Source organism: Electrophorus electricus, chromosome 10 (genome assembly GCF_041902795.1).
Source record: "Electrophorus electricus isolate QZ-2024a chromosome 10, ASM4190279v1, whole genome shotgun sequence".
Lineage (NCBI taxonomy): Eukaryota > Metazoa > Chordata > Actinopteri > Gymnotiformes > Gymnotidae > Electrophorus > Electrophorus electricus.
In genome coordinates, this window is record NC_137506.1 from 23,684,300 (window position 1) to 23,706,821 (window position 22,522).

General features: G+C 42.1%; 1 protein-coding gene and 1 long non-coding RNA gene across 11 annotated transcripts; both read left to right on the forward strand.

The window, feature by feature from the left end:
• The first annotated feature begins 56 nt into the window (after nucleotides 1-56).
• Nucleotides 57-19,269, forward strand: aspg (asparaginase homolog (S. cerevisiae)). 10 transcript variants are annotated; one of them, XM_081721969.1, is made up of 19 exons: nucleotides 57-1,073; nucleotides 2,636-2,765; nucleotides 3,466-3,501; nucleotides 6,643-6,754; nucleotides 6,981-7,106; nucleotides 7,286-7,369; nucleotides 8,097-8,223; nucleotides 8,367-8,479; nucleotides 9,769-9,954; nucleotides 10,082-10,195; nucleotides 10,376-10,495; nucleotides 10,709-10,804; nucleotides 11,760-11,923; nucleotides 14,374-14,460; nucleotides 14,930-15,046; nucleotides 15,260-15,325; nucleotides 15,608-15,631; nucleotides 16,203-16,226; nucleotides 18,672-19,269. In XM_081721969.1, the coding sequence occupies exons 1-19, from the start codon at nucleotides 806-808 to the stop codon at nucleotides 18,799-18,801; spliced, it is 2,124 nt and encodes a 707-aa protein (XP_081578095.1). In that variant the 5' UTR covers nucleotides 57-805; the 3' UTR covers nucleotides 18,802-19,269. The 10 variants fall into 10 exon arrangements, 9 of the variants coding, with proteins under 9 accessions (XP_081578095.1, XP_081578096.1, XP_081578097.1 ...); XM_035533053.2 differs by having other exon boundaries at nucleotides 315-1,073; nucleotides 14,930-15,029; XM_081721970.1 differs by lacking the exon at nucleotides 15,608-15,631 and having other exon boundaries at nucleotides 61-1,073.
• A 1,229-nt stretch (nucleotides 19,270-20,498) lies between these two features.
• On the forward strand, nucleotides 20,499-21,058 carry LOC145659436 (uncharacterized). Its single transcript, XR_014125654.1, has 2 exons — nucleotides 20,499-20,649; nucleotides 20,787-21,058. It is a non-coding gene; the product is annotated as an uncharacterized LOC145659436 (long non-coding RNA).
• Nucleotides 21,059-22,522: the final 1,464 nt, after the last annotated feature.

Here is a 22,522-nt window from a genome sequence, read left to right on the forward strand (position 1 = left end):
TCAATGGCTCAGAAATGTTTGTTCTGTACTTTGTACAGTACACCACATTATACATGTATTAGATAGAAGACTGGGCCACTGAAGTATTAGTTCTATTCAATTTACATAATTTTGATTTTGTTTGTATATTCATTTTTAAAATATTCATCAATACAAAAAACAGTCTTACAGAAACTCAAAATCAGACCTCTGTTCAAACTAATAGCAGTGTGACAAAAAAAACAAACAAACCAAAAAACAACAAAACCCTCCTTGAAATGGGATGCAGAGAAACCTTGAGAGGACAAGACTCAAAAATTACTTCTGTGTTAGACTGATGTTAGACTGGCTGCCTGAAGCTAGACATCTGCACAAAATAGTGATCTGAATATACCCTAAGTTTGAAAAAAAAAAAACAAAAAAAAAAACCCAGCACAAATCTGAAGACTAGTGCAGTTTCCTGATTAATCTTTACCAATACAGTCTCCTGGCTAATCTTTACCAAATTTCTAACAAGAGACCTAAAAAAAAGACAATATACTTTTATTCAGAAATTGGTTACTGCAATGAGCTATCACAGAAACAGACGGTGTGAACAGGTTCAAAATATCTGCTGATATGTTTCACAAAGTTTTTCTTCTTCTTCTTCTTCTTCTTCTTCCGCATCGGACGGCCTTAAACTACTTCAATTTCTGCTCTATTTACATAGCTCGATAAACTGTACTTTATTTTGTTTGGGTAGACACCCACTGAATCGTAATACTGCCCCTTTAAGTCAGGAGCCGTGGCACCAGGGCTACTAGGTTAGCTATCTGTCCCGGAGGATATGGCGGAGTGTACGAAATCCCTCTCGGGGCTGTCTTTCTCAGATGAAATGACCTCTCTCGCTCGGGCACTTTCGTCAACCACATTAAATCAGCTGGAACAGGCCGAGGCTATTCAGTCACAGCCGTCTGTCTGTCGGATGGGGCAGGGTTGGAGGAGGAGAAGGGTCTCCAGCAGCCAGAGTGTTGACTCGGTGGATGCCATCGCTGAGGCGAGGGTCCTGGTCATAAATACCGGTGGAACCATCGGGATGATGTACCACGATAACGGTAACGCCCCCCTCACCCCCCCCCTCCGAAACACCAGCAGAACATTACGTCTTACGATGAATAAAATTGAGTTTTTAACTTTCGGAGCAGACGTCAGACACACTCTAAAATCCAGAACTAGGAAATGCGGTCTTTACTGACTCGGCAGGCTTAATGGTGTTGAAGTGCTGCTAGGTAGAGTTAGCTCGTCGATGGCTAGCGCTGGCTGGGCACGTGCACGGTGATCGGGGACGCCATACGTGCCAGTAATATATGAAAACACCACCTGCACAAAAAGCAAAAACAGTACAGCAGCTACGTGTCGTCTGCGGGTCTTAGAAGGCAAGTCTCCAAAAGAACATGCAGCGACGTGTAGTTACAGCAGGACGCATCTGGTTTTATTCATTTGCCTAGCTATTTTGTTTCTGTCACAAAGTCACATTATGAAGCCCTGCGTTATATTTTGCTGATGCAATCCTTTTGTCACTGTTTAGACCAAAGTCGAAATTTAAGAAAGAACCTCACTGGAAAAGCGAGTCACTTTGCACACGCTGTAGTAAAGACAGACTCAAGTGCTCTGGTGTTTTTAAATTGTGAATTGTGAGATTATACACAGTATGCAAGCCAGATATGTTCTGACCTTTTTAGAGGGTTCAGTGTAGGTATTTCAAATCTACGTACAAGTCAAGTCAAAATCGGCAATTTATATGAATATCATGTATACTTTTTGAATGAAGGTCCTGTTTAAGTCCTAAGGTTGTGTTTGTGAGCAAATGCTGCTATAACAACATTATGTTTTTGGCAGCCCACATGGAGTCCCATATTTAGCCTTTTCAGTGCTGCTCAGAGCTTTCTCAGGTTACACCTCCACACAGCTGCTGGTTAACCGCTCACTAAGTGTGCATGGGACCCGTCCTGTGGACCAGTCCCCTCCTGCTTTCTAATTTTGTAAAAACTTCTATCCCTAGAGATAGAAGTTGCTTCTTGGATGTTTCATACTTTGAATTACGTGTTTGAGCTTTCTAGATAGATTTACTGCATGGAAGCACCAATAGATTAAATCACTGTTACCAGGGTGCCATATAGCCTAGAGGAAACACAGGTCAACCACAAAGGGATGGGTTATTAATGTAGTGTTTTGCACTGGCCAGAATTTTGGTAAAATTCTGTTGAGTGGTCCTGCAGAGAAAACTGGTTTTATGTTTTTCTTTCAAAAAGTCACTTTGTGAAGGCCTAGAATGTATTTTTTTTATCCAGAATCATTTGAAATATTAAAGCCATTGACTGTTACCCAAACAAGATTTTGAACATCTAATTGGTTTTTGCGTTGTGACATTAAGGACTACAAGACCGCGTCATTGTGTCATATCATGTTAGTGTTTGTATGACTAAACCTCTGTGAATGATGTGTGTCTTCTCCTCCTGTGTGTGTGTTGTCTTCTCCTTGTGTGTGTATGTGTGCTCTCCTCGTGCATATGTTCTTCTTGTGTGTCCTTTCCTTATGTGTGCGCGTGTGCGTGCATGCGCGTGTGCGTGCGTGTGTGTGTGTGTCTGTCTCCTTGTTATTTTGTGGCGGGGGCCAGTACTGTGTCCGGAGCCCAACGCCCTGGTTAAAGTGCTGCGGAAACTCCCAATCCTTCACGATGAGCAGTATGCACAGCAGACCAAGCTCTACGAGTACTACGAACCTGCGTATAACACACTGGTGCTGCCGTGAGTACTCCTTACTTTCTCTCTTACACACCTACACCCCTCCACATACACAAAACACACATGCACATACACTCGTGCAAACACACACGTTCACGTATATGCTCATGTACATACACTAACATGTTTACACACACACACATGTATTTCAACGTATGGTCCCCATAGCAAATTAACTGATTTGGTTATTAATTTAATAACTTAATAATTTAAGTTAATAAAATTTTTTAATCATTTCCAGGCAGCATTTTTCATGTATTTCACCTTTTAATGCAACCTAAACTGACTTAGTATAGTACCTTTCAGTGCTGTCCTCCTCCTTTTGTAGAGTAATGTATTGTAATGTACACCTTTTCTTGAATTTAGAAGCCCAAAAGGTGTAGGCTATCAAAATAAAGTCAGTAGTCTGTAATTACAGTAAATGATGTGAGCAGGTGACTGGGTATGTTTTTGTAGAGTATTTCAGTGTATAACATTATGGTCATTACAGCATGTAATATATTATTGTTAGTTTTTAGCACTAGCACTTATTGTGACATTTCTATTTTTATCTTGGGCTTGAGCGGACACTGGGATCTACTTTAGGTTCATGTTTAACTGTTATTAGTGGCCAATAGAGGGTGCTATTTTCTTACGTTTGTATTTTACTTGAACCCACATTTTCAGTGCCTCAGTCTTAATGAGTGTCTATCATTTTCCTCAGGATGCCCACACACCATGCCGATGAGCTGTTTCAAGGGTACTGTAGTGCTCTAGTACTGGTAGAATAACGTTTGCCCTTGTGGATTTGTGTGTCTGTGCGTAGGTATATTTGCTTGGTTTGCTTCCTGAGGAGGTCTTACAGACATGCCCTTCGCCTCCATCTGGCTCTCACACCACTCTCTGTTCGGTAGAACAGAGCTGCACTCCGGGCACTCCAGGCTCTCCAGGCCTGTGTTAAGCATGTTTGACTTGCGGAAGTGTTTGTGGAGTTTGGCATCAGGAGAGCAGATGGGGTCCACGTACCCACCCTGGAGCCTTCTGTCTGGGTTAGCAGTAGTGGAGCTAGCCGCCTGGCTCCACGGCACATATGTAGGCCGTGCACACACGCACATGCATTCAGAGGCTATGAACGCTATTTTATTTTTTGCCCTTTTGATGAGTGTCAGCACAAATGGGAAACCAATTCAGTGAGACGGAGCATCAAATAATACCATCAGATCCACTCCGCATAGATTTAATAACAGCTTTAGATCATACCTCTGTTTATATCAAAAAGTGCCATTAGAGAATACCTCCACTTGTCAAGAATGGATTAAGAATTAAGAGCTTCAGATTGGCTTCACAAGTGATCATACTGGCATTATTTGTGTAATGCATCGTTCTTTGAATGATCTATTTTGTTATTGTAGCTATAACCGTTTGCTAATCCTTTCATACTTATTCTGAGTGTCTTTTAATATATGATTGCATGTGTGTGTGTGTGTGCTTATATTACCAGTTGCCTGATTTTATACTAACATGATTGTATTCTGTCTGTCTTGGGGTTGTGCTCGTAGTTGCCTTATAAATGGGGTTGGTTGAGGAGCGCAGCTTCACCATAGTGACCGTCAGAGTATGTGCTTAACGGCAGCAGCTCTGGGCTTAGCCTGCAGACTTGACGACTGTGTTTTCTTCTTTAATGTGTCAATCTGGATTAGGAGACATTGGTTTGAATTTCAGACCTAGTTCCTAGTCTGTAACTCTATCTCTGGGCTTTTGTCAGTTAAGAAGCATTCTGTCCTGACAGGAGCATGCAGCACACGGTGACTTTTGCTGAAATTTTGTTCGTTGTTATATTATTCTTTCAGCATTTATACTATACTTTTGTAAAGCAGTCAGTTCTCAACAGTTATGACATGGACACAGATTGAAATCAGTATAAATTTATACATGTATGAAACAGCCCCAGTGACTGGATTTAGTTTATATACTACAGACAAGGCACCAGGTACCTCTACAGGGCTTTTGTTTGCTTTCACTCCTTCGCACTGTTTAATCCTCCTCCATCTAACTTGCACACAGTTTGTCTCCTCCATCTCACGCCGTCACACTGTTTATCCACTTCCATCTCACTCTGCCTCTCACGCCCAGGCTCCCTGTCTCACTCCTTTACACTGTCTCTTCATCTCATTCTCTCAAACTCTCTTTTCACTTTCACACCATCTCTCCCCGTCTCTCACGCTGTCTGTCCCTGTCATTCTCTCAAATTCAAATAGGTTTATTGGAGTGGATCATGAAGGACAACTGTTGCCAAAGTGATTAATAAAACTTTTAATACTAATAATTAGAAACTGTTGAAAAAAGGAAAAAAACCCACATACAGCTTTTCTCTACTTCTCCCTGTTCCTCTTGGATTTTCTTACAGTGGCTTTCTCTCTCATAATGACTCTCTCTCCCTTCCTGTCTCTTTCTACTCCCCCCCCCCCCATCTCCATCTCTTTCTGCCTGTCTCTGTTTCACTCTCTTGCGCACACATCTCATAACCGGCTCAGGACGTTAACCCTCCTCCTCCCCATGCCAGCACTGCTAGATAAAAGTGTACTTGGCCATTTGAACATATTGTGTTTTCCAGGCTGGGCTTCAATAGCATCAGTAGCATATGACTAATGCAGGGTTGCCAGCTCAACAGAAACTTGGTGGAGAAGGTTCAAGGTATAGGAAGTGTGCGCACGTGTCTCTGCGGGCGTGCGTGTGTGTGTGTGTTGCTCATTCTCCTGCTGTTCTTTTGAACGGCTGAACAAGGCAAATGCTGCCCTGTGAGTCTGTGTTACACATGTCTGTATTGGGGGATTATCCAAAGAAGAGATTAAGGCGTCCTTTCATGGAGCTGCAAGCAGCCACCATCCTCTGTGGGCTCGCTGGGGCAGGGGGACGTGTCTTATGGATATAGGGCTTAGGGAAAACTGCCCCCGTGTAATTAGGACATTGAGTGAACACACCCCATGTTTAGGGGTGCAGTGGCCCCAAGCAAGGTGCACCCCTACAAACAATGCACATCCCCCAACAGTGAAAGTCAAGAAGATGCAGAGGTTTCTGATCAGAAGCTAATCTTATCTAAACACACGCACGCGCACACACACACACTCACACACACACACACTCTCACTCTCTCTCACACACACACACACACACACACACACACTCTCACTCTCTCACACGCACATACACACTCTCACTCTCTCACACACACACACACACACACACACTCTCACACACACACTCACTCTCTCACACACACACACACACACACACACACACTCTCTCTCTCTCTCTCACGCACACTCTTACACACACTCTTACACACAAACACACACACACTGTAAACGACATTCTTTTTTTGAGACTTTGTGAGTACAAGGCAAATGAACCCTCCTGGTTAAACTGAAGGCCTCTGAACTCAATTTTGTTTTGCTTCATGTCTGGGGTGAGCCCCGCTCCACCACCTCCACCTCCACTCACCCGCCCCGCTCCACCACCTCCACCTCCACTCACCCGCCCCGCTCCACCACCTCCACCTCCACTCACCCCCCCCAGCCCCCTACCGCTGCTCAACCTCTTATCTCCTTGCCTCTGTTTGACCAGAAAATCTGAACTCTGTCCAACTCACTATTCCGAAATAATTGCTTAATTCAAACAGAAGCCAGAGTTTAAGAGCCATTTTTTTTTCTACTTTAGCAAACGTAGGTGCTGTATTTGCGTCACTGGATTAAGCAGGCTTGTTTTTGTTTGCATACACAGCCAGTCTGTGTTGGCTTGAACGTGTTGCTTTTTGAGCTGGTTATTACATATCTAAATGTCTTTGTGATGTGTGTTTTATCTCCGTCATCTCATGTGTCGCTTTTTCTTAATCTTAATTCAGGCTATCCAAACAGGACAAAAGGATAGTGTATACTCTGTTGGAGTATGCCCCTCTGCTGGATTCCTGCAACATGACAACGGATGACTGGGCCAGAATAGGCAAAGACATTGAGGTGCTTTTTGTATACAACAGTAACAAAGTTGTACGATCTATAACACACACTAAACCATATACACACATTCACTGCAGCTAAGGTCAAATAAACAGAACGATGAACTAGTGGAATTCCGAGACTGAACAGCCAGTCGCGTTTTGGCTTGCTTAGAAAGGAGCTCTCAGTCATTTTGATCATCCCGGTTAGTGAGGAGGTGGATGGTGTTTGTCCTCTCGGCCCACAGAAACACTATGAGAAATATGATGGCTTTGTCATCCTGCATGGCACAGACACCATGGCCTACACAGCCTCAGCCCTGTCCTTCATGTGTGAGCACCTCGGCAAGCCAGTCATCCTCACTGGATCTCAGGTAGGCTGAGTCATGAACACACTACCCCTATAGCCCAGTGCCCTACCACTACAGCCTGGTACCATTTGTTTTCCAAATGTTGTGTTTTCCCAGGTTGTTCACAGCAACGTGTTCCTGCGTCTTATCATTTTAAAAGCTCCTGTCCTTTGCAGTAATATGGACCTCACTGTGTCTGGCAGGTACCTATCTTTGAAATGAGGAATGATGGGCGGGACAACCTGCTGGGGGCGCTGTTGATCGCAGGGCAATTTGTCATTCCTGAGGTGAGTGAGTCTCTTCCGCCTCTGGGTAGTCAACAGGTCGAGCACGAACAAGGCGAGACATTTGCCTTTCTAATGTGGCTTTGTTGTAAAGATGCATTTTGTAAATAGCTAATTAAACAGTTAATTATTATAATAACCTGTGGAGAACTGACTCTTTACTCTCTGAGTAATTTATATTCAATAAAAGCAAAGTGAATATACATACTTTTCTCATTGTAATAAGATACCAAGATAATACTAATACTAATAGATTTACAAGTAATTAGAAATAAACCGAACAACCACTCCGAAAAGACAGATGTTGATTTGGGTGGTTTGTGGGTGTTTTGTTTTTTTTTGTTTTTTTGGTCGCTGTTTTTGTGTATGTGAAGTTCCTCCTTTCTGTTGTTGAAGGAAAGTGATTTACACTCCTCTGCTGCCACTGGATCAGCAGGTCTGATTGCTTCACCTTCTGATGCAGGGCGTGGCAGCGCAGCCGGGGCGACACTCCTCGGAAACTTGCGCACAGGGTTCTAGCCCCGCCCAACATCAGAAACTTGCGCACAGGGTTCTAGCCCCGCCCAACATCCGAAACTTGCACACAGGGTTTAGCCCCGCCCAACATCCGAACACCCGGCCTGTCTTGCCAAACTGATAGGCCAGAGGAGTGAACGTGGTTTGAGTTGATGAAAGCAAAAAAAAAAAAAAAAAAAAAAAAAAAAAAGTTCCTTCCTTTCATTCCACATAGGTGTGCCTCTACTTCCATCATAAGCTGTACAGAGGCAACCGCGTCACCAAGGTGGATGCTGGGAGTTTTAATGCGTTCAGCTCCCCCAACCTGGCTCCTTTAGCCAATGCTGAAGTGGACATCAAAAGTAACTGCAGTCACTGCTACCAATAAGAGCAATAAGAGCTTGTCTTCCAAGTGCTCAAATGGAAATTTTTTTGTACATTTCAGTTTTGATTTTCCTCCTACATTGCTTGTTCTGTGTGCTGTTTGTTGTCTTGCTGTGCACAGTAAACTGGGACACAGTGTGGAGGGCAAACACGACAGCAAAGTTCCAGGTGAACACACAGATGAACCGCAACGTGGGCCTGCTCCGCCTCTTCCCAGGGATCACCGCAGACACAGTGAGATGATGTTTCAGTGAATGGCTTTGTGTAGTGCTCTGCCCCCCCCAACCATGCATATCTGAACTCATCTCCTCACTATAGAACATAAAGGTTCGGTTAAGATGAACTGTAGAGGATCAAAAACAATCAAGATGCTCATAATGAATCTGTGCTGTTGTACATGTTCTCACAGACTTCACTGTAGAGTGTCCTTTATTTGTATAAATGCCCCCCCCATGGTGTGGAAGAGGGGCTTGCCTGGGCCCAGTGTAGGTGGTGCAGTAATGAGAGATTTATGGAGCCTGTCTAAATTCTTCACAAAGCAGCAGTGAGCTGCTCGCGTGTACACCACAGTGCAGTAAGCAGCAGATATTTGCCTTAGATCTTTTTTCATTATATTTGCTTCCTCACTCCTCCACACCTTTTTAAACTGCATTAATGACCTTAGAACCATTAAAACTGGAGAGGAATGAGGATGGATTAGTTTTTCTTGGAACTGGCTGTTCTTTAGGAATTGGGAGCAATGTTTCAACTAAAAATGTATAAATGCTGAACAAGTCTGAAGGCCTCTAATGCCAGTTTTAGCAGTTGAACAATGGCAGTGGAAAAGCTCTCTGCTTTTATTAAATGTAATGAGGCAAGGCTTTAACGCAATCATCCATCCCCAGGACGGTTCAATCCACACTCCCTCGGACTACTGTACCAAACGGGCCTTTAAGCCTAGTGATGTCAGCTAGGTCTCTTACACTGGGAATGAAGCTACACTGTTGCATGCTTTCTCTCAGATTTCATTGTACTGCAAAGTCTCATTTTTGTTTATATAACCCCTCCAAGCACACACACACACACACACACACACACACACACACACACACACACACACACACACACACACACACCATTTTGCACTGTGGTAGATTCACTGTGCCCAGTGTTGCTGGTGCAGTAAAGAGACACTGTTAGGTGTGGTAGTCTTTACAGCAAATGGCAAAATTAAAATGTTCTCACAGCATTCCTTTTTGTTTTGAATAAATAGCTGTTAAGTAGTTGTCCTATATACTATCAAAAGGGAACAGGCCTAGAATAAAATCAAATCTGCTTCATGACTGCTTTCAAATCGTTCTCTAATAAAGGTGTTATGATATCTTGTGTTATATAGAGGATATCAGGTCTCAGTATATCAGGTCTCAAGATATCAGGTCTCAAGACGGTTGGAACTGTAGTGGTTGGTCCTCTTCTGTTAGCCTGTTAGGTCTGGTAGAGCAGCACGGCTGAGCTGTGTGTGTGTGTGTGTGTGATTGGTCCAGGTGCGGGCCTTCTTGCAGCCCCCCATGGAGGGCATTGTGCTGGAGACCTACGGCAGCGGTAACGCCCCGGACAATCGCACAGACCTGCTGGAGGAGATCCGCAGTGCCACCAAGCGAGGCCTCATCATGGTCAACTGCACCCAGTGCCTCAGAGGCTCTGTCACTACCTCATATGCCACAGGAAAGGTGTGTGCGTGAGTGTGTGGGTGTGTGTGTGTGTGTGTGTGTGCGTGTGTCGGGGTGTTTGTTTGATTGTGTAGGCTGTATTGTATTTGTGTAGCTCTGTGTGTAACTTCTCCCTGGTCTTTCTCAGGCTCTGAGTGATGCTGGACTGGTAGCCGGGTGCGACATGACTCCTGAAGCTGCCCTGTCTAAACTCTCCTACGTGCTGGCTAGGAAAGACCTTAGCACACTTGAAAAGAAGAAGGTACCCTGACCTTTGATACTTGACCCACTGCATGTGGAGATCTAAGCTGGAGCGCTGTACTGCCTACAGCAGAGGTCGACAGCCCAGTCTGTAACTGGCCCAGACATGTTGGGAGTAGGAATAAATAGGATGCTGCTGCTCCTAATGAACTAGACTGAGTGTGGGTTGTTTGGCTATCAGCTGTTGAGCAGGAACCTGCGCGGTGAGATGGTTGCTGACCTCAGTGGGGCCAAGCTCACCCTCAGCAACAGCCGCTTCATCCAGGTCATTGCCAAGTCCCTCAGCATCAGCTGCAAAGAGGTGAGATACCTGCTTCTGCTCTGATTGCAAGTCTGTTTCTCTGTGAGTCAGTACTCTGCCAGCTCCCCAGCTTCTCTCTCAGCTTCTCTGGCAGAGTACTGAAGACCCAGTCAGACAGGCCATTGGTAACAGCCTTCAGTCAATGCTTTGGGACACAGTTCTGCCTGGCTTTCCACTGATAAAGAACATTGAAGCTATGATTCTTGCTTCTAGGAGCTGGAGGCTATCCGTGACACCCTGACCCCCACGCTGGCCTGTGCTGCTGCTAAGATTGGCGATATTGAGGCACTGGAGGCCATCCGGGAGATGGTAGAGGCTTTCTCTGTCTGCCCTACCACTGAGGGGCTTCAGTCCTCAGCTCACCCATTCAATGTGCTTCTGTCTATCTGTATCAAACATGTGTGATGAAACGAGGCCCCTCACAGAGCCTTCCAGCCACACTGGCTTTTTGCTGCTGGTTTCCATGAGCCATTTCTCATTTCTCCACTGAAGTCCCAAGACCTGTTTTCAGACAAGTTTTCAGACCTGTTTTAGTTCAACAGAGAAACATTTACTGACACACACACACACACACACACACACACACACACACACATACACACCTTAAGTGAAGCTAAGGTGTCACATGAGTCAGAAAGTTCAGAGGAGAAGTGTGATGTAGATGCACTTGGGAAAACAGTTCTGTTTGACTGGTACAACAACTGTGGTCTTTTGACAGCAGAATGTATCCAAAATCTTTATCCAGCTAATCTAGTCAATAGTTAACTATGTAACTGCATGGCTTATATGAATGAATTTATGTAAGGAGGCAATGATTAATCCACCCGTGTTATGTCTCAAAGAAAACACGTCTATCAGGCTTTCCCTGACTACACTGATGAGGAAGCCAAACATGTTGTGTTGTGGAGTTCGAGGGAACGTTCAGATAATACACACAGTCTACTGATAAGATGAAACGCAGTCTGTTTGGAAACCGCTGCCCCCATAACCTTGGCCGCCACAGAGCTGGCCCTATGCACGATTTGGCCCAGTGATCCTGTTAGACCAGGTCACTCTAGGCTGAAGTCAGATTTTGGATTGTTGTTTCTACTTTTCTGATGGATGAGTGTTAGTGCTTGTTGGTGTAAATTAAGCTTCTATACTGATGGTGAAATAAAATAAAAAAAGTAATTAAATGTAATGTTGTTAACAGTTTTTTGCTATGATGAGTCCCAGAGATAGAGCAGGTGTGTTAGTGAGCTGGTGGACTGCCCTTCTGTCACAGGGCAGTAATCTGAGCACGGCGGACTATGACAAACGAACTCCACTTCACGTTGCTGCCTGTGAGGGACATCTGAAAACTGTGCAATACCTGCTGGGCCAAGGAGCTACTGTATATGCCAAAGATCGCTATGGAGACACACCCCTTCAAAATGCTGTTCGTTTCAGGTAAGTGTGCGCATGTGTGTGTGTGTGTGTGTGTGTGTGTGTGTGTGTGTGCGCGCGCGCGTGTGCATGCCTACACCTGAGCATTTGTGTGTATGTGAAGATGTGTGTTGTTGCACAGGTGCATGACGTAAGGCGTAGGTGTAAGAAGGTGGGTAGGTGTGTGTGGGCATCTTGTTCTGCAGGTCCTTTATCACTCATCACATTCACTTGGTGCCTTTGTGACCTGTTAAAGCTTTCAGCATTTCAGCTCAACCTTTTCACATGGTCCAGTGTCATTCAGCGAATAGCTAAATCTACTTTCCATTAAAAATCCTTCTAAAATCCTTATAGTTTGATACAAATTGAAAATATTTCAACTTCTGTCACTGCCTAATGTGTAATGGATCACAGCACTAATGAGGGAAGATAATCCTCAGAATCAGGTTGGTTCTCTGGCTCTGGTATGTGTCTGACTGTGACTGTGCACCTGACTGCCTCATTGGTTGGCCCGAACTGTAAGCAAAAGGCTTGGCAAGGTTTGGCTGCTCAAGCCGAATCGTTTAGCTCTGTATCTGGTGAGGTGGCCTGTTCATTTCTCCAGTTCTTTGTGACCCACAGCTGTTTCCACAGTTCTTGCCCACAGAAGCGCATAGATGCTTGGCTAGCCTGCAGTGGTGCTTGAATGTTTGTGAACCCTTTAGAGGTTTCTATATTTCTGCATAAATTTGACCTAAAACCATCAGATTTGTCCCACAAGTCCTAAAAGTAGATAAAGGGAAGCAAATCAAACAAATGAGAGAAAAAAAAAAAATTAGACTCTGGGACAAAGTCCAAGTGGGACAGTCACTAACTCCTTCATTTTCTCCAGTCCCCCATAGACGGTCTTTTCCTGTCTTCTGCCCTGTCTCTGTGGAGATGTAGCGCACAAACAGACCAGGATGAGATGTCAACCTCATTAAGAAAAGAAGGGTGGGGGGGATAAATTGTGTCTGTCTGTGTCTGTGTGTGTGTGTGTCTGTGTCTAACAGAATTAGACATGCTGTTGAAAGGCCTTGACTACAATTATCATTTAATTAGCCTGATCATGAGGCAGACAGATTTGGTGGTGTTTTTTTTCCTCCAGCTGTGTTTTCCTTGGGCACATTTCCAGTCATGAGGGAGAGGTTGAGTTCTCGGGGCAGCGTTTTCGCTGCCTTTTGTTAGAGGAACACTTGCTTGGCTGTCAGTAGTGATGCTGCATATGCCGTGTGGGGCAAACTCACTTGTCTGCATTCTGCAAACAACAGCTTCAGTTTTGATCTGAACGCAACGTATAATTACCAGTTGCAGAGCGGGGGACTAAACGGTGAAATGTGAGAATTCCAGATTGGCAGTCAGGGGCGCAACAGTTTAAAATCTTCTGTCACCAGATCTATGCAGGGAGATGAATTTGAAGACTCTTCCTTTTCATTCAGTGGGAGAAAAGCCTACGTGATGGTGTCATGTTCCTGTAAGGCACAGAAGAGAGGCCCGGCCTGAAGGTGTGTTTAAACCTGCCTTAACTGCTGCTTTTTCACCAGGGCTGACAGTGCCACTAGGAGAGAGAGAGGACCAACTGGATATGTAACAGCCACTAGTACTGTCAGTATCTTACAGGGAAATAGACGAAGTAGGCAGGGTAGGGCTAAACTGTGGCCAAACGCACTTGAAATAGGTTGGAGAAGGACCACACCCGTCATTATTTCAGACAATTCATTATTTTGTTGCTAATTTAACCGAAACCTGGCCTGACAGGCATGGCTTTCGTACTGTAATACATCCCTCCAGAGGTGCCAGTGAGCACACAGTGCTAGTTTTTTTTCTTTAAAGATTGTTTCCTCTGTTTATTCTTCTGTTGTTTCCATGTCGGTCTGTAGCCAACGCATGGAGCTGCCGGAGCCGTGGAATGCGCCTGCCTTTGGTTTACTGGGTACTGTGTGGCGTGTTTGTTTGTTTGGGGAGATGACGCACCGGGGCCTGACTTGTCCCAGCCTGCCTGGGCCATTACCCTCACCCTTGTACTGTAGTATCAGCCACGCAACACTTGCGCCAACAGTCACTAGGGGCAACAAGGGTTAATCCAACATTGTACTTTTCTATAGTTCAGTTTGCAGTGTCACAAATAGGGAGTGTTTTTGTTTCTCTTATGAAATGGCCTAGTGGCATTCCTCAGCGGCCATGTTCATGCTCTTATCTGTACCTCGGTACAGCCTTTAGTTCAGGGTGCCCATTTTTTGACCCTGTGGTATGTAAGTGCATGCATGATGACACTGTGTGCTGAAGCATCTTGCGTGAAGGAAGAAGCTGTACCGCAGGCCAAACAAGTTCTCCTAAGACCGAATGTGGCCCGTCAGGCCCAGTTCAAGAAGCTCTGCTGTGGGTTGCTGCTGCCGCTGTCTTTGTCTCCTGCCTACAGACCTTATCTTCGGCCTTCGTCTCCTCTGCTCTCTTAGACATAAAGATGTGGTGGAGCTTCTGCGGAAGACTGGAGCCCATTTCTCTCGGGAGGAACTGGAGGGTGTTGGAACCGAACTGTGCAGGTGACACCCAGACCACCCCCCCCACACACACACACACCTTTCCACTCTGCAGCTCTCGCACAGGTCTTTCCAGTCATACAAGGCTTCCATCAGGTTTCAGAATGGTCCCCAGTTACATTGCAACTTGACAGCACATATATATGCCTGGTATTTAATTCTTGAAGCAAAGTTGTGTCATTTATTCCATTAAACCTGTTGATATGTGGCCAAAGACTTATGCATGGTCCTGCATGGTCCTGCACTCATGGGGAAAGATGAGTGACGCTTTTTATCCTAGCAAGTTTTTAACAGCAACAGAGTAATTGCAAAACAACATGAAGAAACTGTAGAGATGATGTTTTTTTGGATGTTATTCTGATTTAATAGTGTCTAATAAACACTTTTCAGGGTTGATAATCTATAGAAATGTAATATGTGCAATATGAGTGGTTTGTGTGTGTGAGCATGCTTTCATATGTTTGCGTTATAGTCTAGCAGCAAACTGTGACCTGGAGGGACTGGAGATTTGGTATCTAGCTGGGGCTGATCTAACCACCTCAAGTTTCAATGGGCAGATGCCTATAGAAGTGGTAAGGAAGCAGTACATGTAAGTTTACATACTTATATGCAAATGCCATCACTTTTGATCTTTTAAGTGAAATGTAGATGTCTGTATAACAGCCTATAGAAACACATGTGTATACCTGGACCTCTCATAATAATAACTATGTGTTCTTCGTTGTAAAGTGTTGTCATAAAATGCTACAGTCGTACAGCCTTTTATGTATTTGAGGTCTGACTGGATTTCTCTCTGTTCCAGGCCATGCAGGCAGGCCATGATGAGATGGTGCAGTTTCTACAAAAGGCTGCTCAATGCCAAGCTCAGGTGTGGATCTCTCTCTCTCTCACACACACCCACACACACACACACCAGTATGGTGTGATGATGGACCTCTGTCTGAAACATCTTGTACTTCTCACTACTTCTCTACATTTTTGAATATCTCTAAATCTCATACTACTATATAGTGCAGTTACTCACCTGGAATCTTTGCGTGCAGATTTCTATATAAATCACACACTCAAATACTCTGAGATTGATAAAAAAGCTTTTTATAATGTAAAGCTATTTGTTTTCATTTGCTTGCTGCTACTGTGCACTTTTCAGCAACAGACAGATGAGGGTAATGAGGTAAACATTCCAGTAATTTTCCCCTTGAATGTGAATATCCATTAACATTTCTGTGCTCTTAGATGAACTACAAGCATTTTAATCTGCAACTGCTTTGTGAGCAATGAGCACCTGTAAAGTGCCTCACTGCTCACCTGGTCACATTGCAATAAGCACACCTTTAATGAAGACTACCTGAACATACTGCAATAAATCATACCCTTTAATGAACATCACCTGAACACACTGCAGTAAAATACATGTTTAATGAAGACTACCTGAACACACTGCCATAAAACACCCCTTTAATGAACATCACCTGAATGTCAGAGCATGTTGTGATGATGGTGCTAATGAAGGTTTATCTGACATAAAACTGCTGTAGGCTTTATGTAGGAGGGTTTACTTCATAAACCATGTGGGATGTCATCCTGTGTGTGTGTGTGTGTGTGTGTGTGTGAGAGAGAGAGAGAGAGATTGATAGATTGATTTGTGGTGTTTGAGTGTCCACTCATGTCCAGGTCTTGTGGCATGTGCTGTTTTCTGATTTCCTTGTCTTCCCGCTTTTTATTAACTGTTCTTTATCTTGCAGACAGTTCTTGATGAAAGCGAAGAGGTACATTTCAGTTTGTGTCTGATATTACTGCTGGTGCTCATTTAGAGCCACAGTCAGGGATTTGCAGAATTGGTCAATGATATCAAAATATCCTTCCATGCTTCATGTGGCAAATAAATTAATTTAATCTGAAGAAAAGCTAGGATAGTTTATACTACTTACAAAGATTAAAATGAAATCTATAGTTTCTTGTATATTTATCTCAGCCTGAAGGGGAGTCATGTTGTTAATGTCTTTGTTGAATGTTGTGTCTTGCTTTAGTTGTGTGACTTTTTGCTTTACTGGGCTAGAACTCCCTGACTGGGTCTGTAACATGAGCAGTGTGAATGGTTCTGTATTGGCTTTGTCCTCCTGGTGTGGTTCAATTATATGTAAAGTCTTCCTGTGATGTAGTTAATATTCTACCAGTTTTATGAAATGTGTCCTGAAGACAGGCAGAGAAAACGCCATTGATTTTGATACCCGTGAGAATGCTAAAAGTTTGCGAAGTTTAATAAACTTTCTTTTATGCTTGATACAACTAGTTCATTAAAGCTTAATAAAATTTCCAATAGATAATGTTGTAAAGCATCTTTAATAGAATTTCTTTGTCCAAACCTGAACAAACTAGGAGTGTCAATGGTGAAGAAAAATGCCATCCATGGTGTAAAAGGAGGGGAGCTTGTGAGGAACTTAGATGGAGGACCTTATTCTTCTCCGAGTGACACTGGGTAGTGGAATCTTAATAGGAAGTGTACCAATGCAGGAAGAACCAGAAGCCCTCATACAGGAGAGTCAAGAAGAAGAGTTGAGCCAGCGATGTTAAAAGCCTGTGACAACTGAATGTTGGCTATAAAACATCATAATCGAGAAGCTCAGTGTGAGCGTAAAGCAGTTTTAGAACATCCAAAACCAGGTTGAGAACATGTATGGGTGAATAGTTGTGAATGTGAATGTGATTTAATTGAGTCATCATTTGCATTTATCTGATACTTTTATCCAAAGCAACTTACAATTATGATTTAGTATAATTTTGAGCAATTGAGGGCCTTGCTCATGAGCCCAACAGTGGCAACTTGAACAGGCAACCTTCAGATTACAAGTAAAGTAACCACTTAACCACTGAGCTACCACTGCCATCCCACATCACATCACACCATTTGAAGGATTAAAAGGAAGGTCTGGAGTATCAAAGGGAGACTAGCAGAGGCCTGAGGGCACCCTGAAATATTGTCACCCCTCTAGACCACAGGAAGAGAAGCTTTTATCTAAAGGCATGGCTGAACAAAAACACTTTTAGCTTAGACTGAGACCCAAACACCAAAATTTAGATTATTCCATGGCCGGGAGCTATGTAGAAAGGGTAATTCTAGGTACTAATATAAAAAAAAAACCCTATACCTCGTCATCAATGAAGGTGTGGCAGATTTTAATAGGTGGTGGGATTACTCGGGTGCATTTAGGGTTTTACAGGTAAGTCATAATAGATTGTAATAACTGGTAACCTGGGTGATGACTTTGACCACATAGCCTAATTTTCCATTTTTTAAATGCCATTTGCATTGAGAACTAGCTAGACCTTGTTTAGGCAGTCCATAGAATATGTAGACAGCCAGGCATTATTGTAGTCCAACTTTGAGATGATGAAGATATGAACAAATGTTGTCTGCATGTTTTAAAAGATGGAAAAAGGCTGTTTTAGCAATCTTATGTGAAATGTGCATCAAATTAGGGGTTTGTATTTAGTCTTTAACATTTAATACATCTAAAACATTTAATAAAACTACAAAGCTGTTGTTACATCGTATATAATAATTCGTAATTCCTTGTACACAAATTTGTCTTACTAAACTAGTAACTACCATCTGGTTTTGGCTTATACAAAAAGTTTAAAGCTATCAGTATGCACACTGATGCTAATGGAAGCTTATGGATATGGATAACTATCCAGTGGTATCACAAATAGTGAAAATGGCAGTGGTCCTAGAACAGAGCTTTGTGGGACACCAAACTACTTTTCTATGTGTATAGAATTCTATGTGTATAGAATTGGTAGCAGCGCTGATAACAGTCTGGGACAGGTTATGTTCAGAAAGTAATTGTGCTTCCAAGAATATATTAGGGAAATCAACTTATTCTTAAACTTTTGGAACCTGAAATTATACATTCCTTCCATAAGATAAGCACAATATTTAACACTGAAAAACACTATCGAATGGCTGTGTGTGGCAAGAAATAACCTCATTTAGAGAGGAATTCTTTTCCACACTGAATCATGGCTAATGCAGAATGCATGTACATTAGGGTTATTACTCTTTGCAAAATGTGTTCTTGTACATTTTTCGTTGTTATACAAGTTGCTGGCATTTTTATTCCAGTGAGATTAATTTATTACTGCAATGCATACAACTGTCTTAGAAGTGAGCGTAAGTCATGCTTGTTATTCTTTTTCTCTTAATTTTCTAGAATGGCGAATTCATTGAGTTCACGGCTTGCCCACAGGAAAACTGACAAGACAATTCTACTCTCGCTGGATTCCTGGTCACTCTCCTTTAATTTTCACATTTTCACTTTTTTTTTGTTTTTTTACATTTAAAAACACTTCCTTTTATGTATATTTGCTTTTAAAGCTAAGAACACAAATGTGACTGTATTGTGATGTAAAGTAATTGGGTAGCTATGGATATCAGTTCAGTATTGGACAGTAATAAAATATTGTTGTCTAAGATTATTGGATTCACATGGAAAGATTCTGAATTTTGTTATGCATTTAGAAAGTGCTTGCAATTAAGTGTTGCCCATATTCTGGGAGCTGTTACAGTTCAAACATGCTGGTGAAACATAGTTAAATATCATAAGGGGTAATTTTTGCAAAAAAGGTTATGATTCGCAACTAGTTGCAGCTATCTGATAGTGGTAGTGATATGTCTTTTTATAGCCAATTTAGCTAATTAGCAAATATGATGCAATATCACCATGTAATATATTGTTCTTGTAAATGCTGTTCAGTTTCTACTGTGCCAAAGTGCCACAGAATTTTAATAAAAATTTGCTTTTATATTAATCTGCACATGTAATCAGTTTTAAAGTACAACCACAGAATATATCTCAGGTGAGTAAATCCTGTGTCCATCTGTAGGCTTCATTGCTGGAGAAACACACACTAATGAAGCGGTTTGTTCCCAGCCCAGCAGACTTTCAACACTTATTTGCTTATAACACAAATTGTCCCTGTCATATGTAGTGTCAGGTGGGTGTACAGATGTTACTGCTATGAAACTTAAAACCTTTGTAAAACTCTTGCAATAATACAGCAATTCAGTTTTTTAAATAGCACAAGACAAAAGCGAATGTAATTAGAATGAATGCTGTTGCATCAGCTTTAATAAGCACTGCTGGTTTAGATGTAAAGTTAAAGTTGAGCTGGCTGATTGAATCAATATAGCTTGCTTATTTATGTTCATCTATTTTGCCACCTTTGTAACACTCAATTTAAATGTTTAAATTACACATTAAACCAAATGAAAGCACCCCACAAAGAAACAATGATACTTGTTTCCTCTTTCATAATTAATATTAAATAAATTGTCTTCTCATAATAGCAGGAGACAATGTGTGCATTGTCTTTAAGACTGAGAGATAGGTTTCAATATATTTGCTGTTTATTATTTATTGAGAAAAAGCACAAAGATGGAAATTAACTATTTACATCTTCATTATTGACTGATTTAATCTCACAGAGTTTGTTTGGAACAGCTATACAGACATGATGAAATTAATGGAATAGTACCAATTCATACTTAATCTTATTTGGTTTGTATTCTAAAAAAAATAAAAATAAATAAATAAATATATATATATATATATATATATATATATATATATATATATATATATATATATATATATATATATATATATTACGCTCGAACCTTTACATATTAGATTATATTTTCTTTTAATTTTTCAGATCTGATGGTGGGCACCTGACCTCTACTAAGGTCAGCCTTCCTATACAACAATGAGAAACAGGCTTTATGATGAATATTAAGAAGTGTGTGTGTGTGTTTGAAAATGCACATGTAAAGAATTTTCGAGGATTCCAACGTGCATGAGTCTCTCACTGCAGTACTCATTGTTGATCGAGAGCAGGCTAAGAGTCGCCTGATGCCGCTGGAACCCAGATGAGCCGGTTGGACCTGCGTGGCCGTCATTCCAGTCTCACTGAAAAGGCTTGTGTGAACAGTTCTCTCACCACACAGTATAAAAGACTGCACCACACTGACAATTTGTGTTATCGGGGACGAACACTGTTTGGAAGACGTCTTCCTCAGACTTTGTTTTAGCTCTTTCTCTTTTCTTTTGTGGTTACCTTTATATGTGATGGACCTCAAATAAATCAAATCACTGTTAACGGAATGATATTCTACTCAAACACCATACGGTAAGACAACACTTGAAGATGGCCGTACTGCACGCCTTGATATAAGGAACTCATCGAACTTCGGGTTCTTTTGGTCTCTCTGATGCAGTGGTTCTTAACAGTTCAACAGTTCTGTCCCAAAATTGTGAAATGTTTAGGACCACTTGATCAGGCAGACGATTTCTGTGGTGCTGCGACAACAGAGGAAGGAGAAGCGGCTTCGTTTGTATATTAACTCTGGAGCAGAGGCCTCGCTGATGCTGTGTGTAGCCTAGTCGAATTCAGCTTTTGAAAATCGCCATTGTATTTGTAGATACCTTTGCAGGTCTGCGATGGACCTTTGTATTTGTATTTAAGAACAGTGGTGTTTTCTCTCTTAACTCCTGGAGTTTAATAATACGAACTCGGTGAAATAAATGAAAGGTTTGGACATGGCATTTTAATACTATTTAAATAATTTTGGCAATAAAAGTTAATTGAACGAAACTAAATTTGAATATATTTCGAATTTTTAAAAAATATATTATATGTACAATAAGCTCTCTCTCGCTATCGCTATCGCTCTCTCTCTCTCTCTCTCTCTCTCTCTCTCTCTCTCTCTCTCTCTCTCTAATGCCCCCTTGTGTTCTTTTGTTACAGAATAATTAATTTCTTGTACTCATGCTTTCAGTTTTCAGGTTATGCTCTAAGCAATGTGTATAAGGTTTCACATCTGCTCGCAGGCGCCAAAGATTTTTATTTTGATTAGTAGCGAAACGTAAGTCTGCGCCAACACGTTATCGAACACGTTTGCAGCGCGTAACGCGGGTGCTGTCCGTGGTGCTGAACATGTATTTTGTCATTTGTTTATGCTTCCCAAGTACGGAACAAACTACATATACCCAGAAGCTTGAAAAATGAAAATAAATGGCAAGAGAGAGCCTTACACGAAAGTTCTCGTTTTAACTTGCTTTAAGATGTTTGTTCCCGTATATCTGTTGAATTAAGACGGTATCCGTCTGTTCCTGTATATCTGTGCATGTATTTGCTTGTATTTCTGTGCATACGATGATCTTAATCTGGCTCATGGCATGCGTTCTGTATTTTTTATTATCTTCAGCAGCGACCTTAAAGAAATGGCGCTATCTAAATAAACTGTTGGTAAGAATCAGTAAGTGCAATTATTACATTCAATCAGTTTCATTAGTTCATTATGACAAAGAAATTGAACCGATTCATGCCATTGGCACTATACAAATATCAAACTATTAGTGAACAAATCCAGTGTCTTATAGGCTGTTGGACACAAGTGAAAGACGCAAGATCGAAGAGACTGAAGAGAGACTCACGAATGGCAAATAAGTACTGAAATTCAAATACAATCGATTAGCGCTCACACAACACAGCGAACAAAAAACAGTACATTATGGATGTTTTCCAGTCCTTTAACCTTAAAAGTCTTAAACATTAAAATACTTAAAAATTAGTATTTCAATAAAAAATGCTCTTTGAAAACTACAAAACTGTATTTTTGGACGGTAGATAATAGGTTTTTCCTTGTAAGTGAATCATGGGTTCAAAAGGAGGCCATCGGGATTTTGATGTTTACATGTTTGCATTTTCAATAGTCTTATGTTCCGGTGTCTTTTAATAAATAATTCATTAGCGCACAATCAGTTACGGTCTTTAGCCGACAAAGACGCAGCTATCTCCCCCTTTGATCTCAGCAGTGCGCCTAAACAGCATATTTGCTTAACGCGCCTTCTTAAAGCCCAACGGCAGAACCTGGTTAGTGTGTGAGGAGGAAGATATTTCAGCGGTGCTGATGAACAGCCCGGAGCGATTTGCCTACATGCACCACGGCAGCAGATGTCGAGTCGGACTCCCCTGGGACTTTATTCGCGGAATTTCATCA

What these genes read in the sequence shown, in the direction of transcription:
- aspg (XM_081721969.1), top strand. Translation starts at nt 806, where the DNA reads ATGGCGGAGTGTACGAAATCCCTCTCGGGGCTGTCTTTCTCAGATGAA. An exon ending in GCCGATGAGCTGTTTCAAGG is followed by an intron (nt 3,502 to 6,642) that starts GTACTGTAGTGC and finishes ATCTTAATTCAG; the next exon opens with GCTATCCAAACAGGACAAAA. An exon ending in TCATCCTCACTGGATCTCAG is followed by an intron (nt 7,107 to 7,285) that starts GTAGGCTGAGTC and finishes TGTGTCTGGCAG; the next exon opens with GTACCTATCTTTGAAATGAG.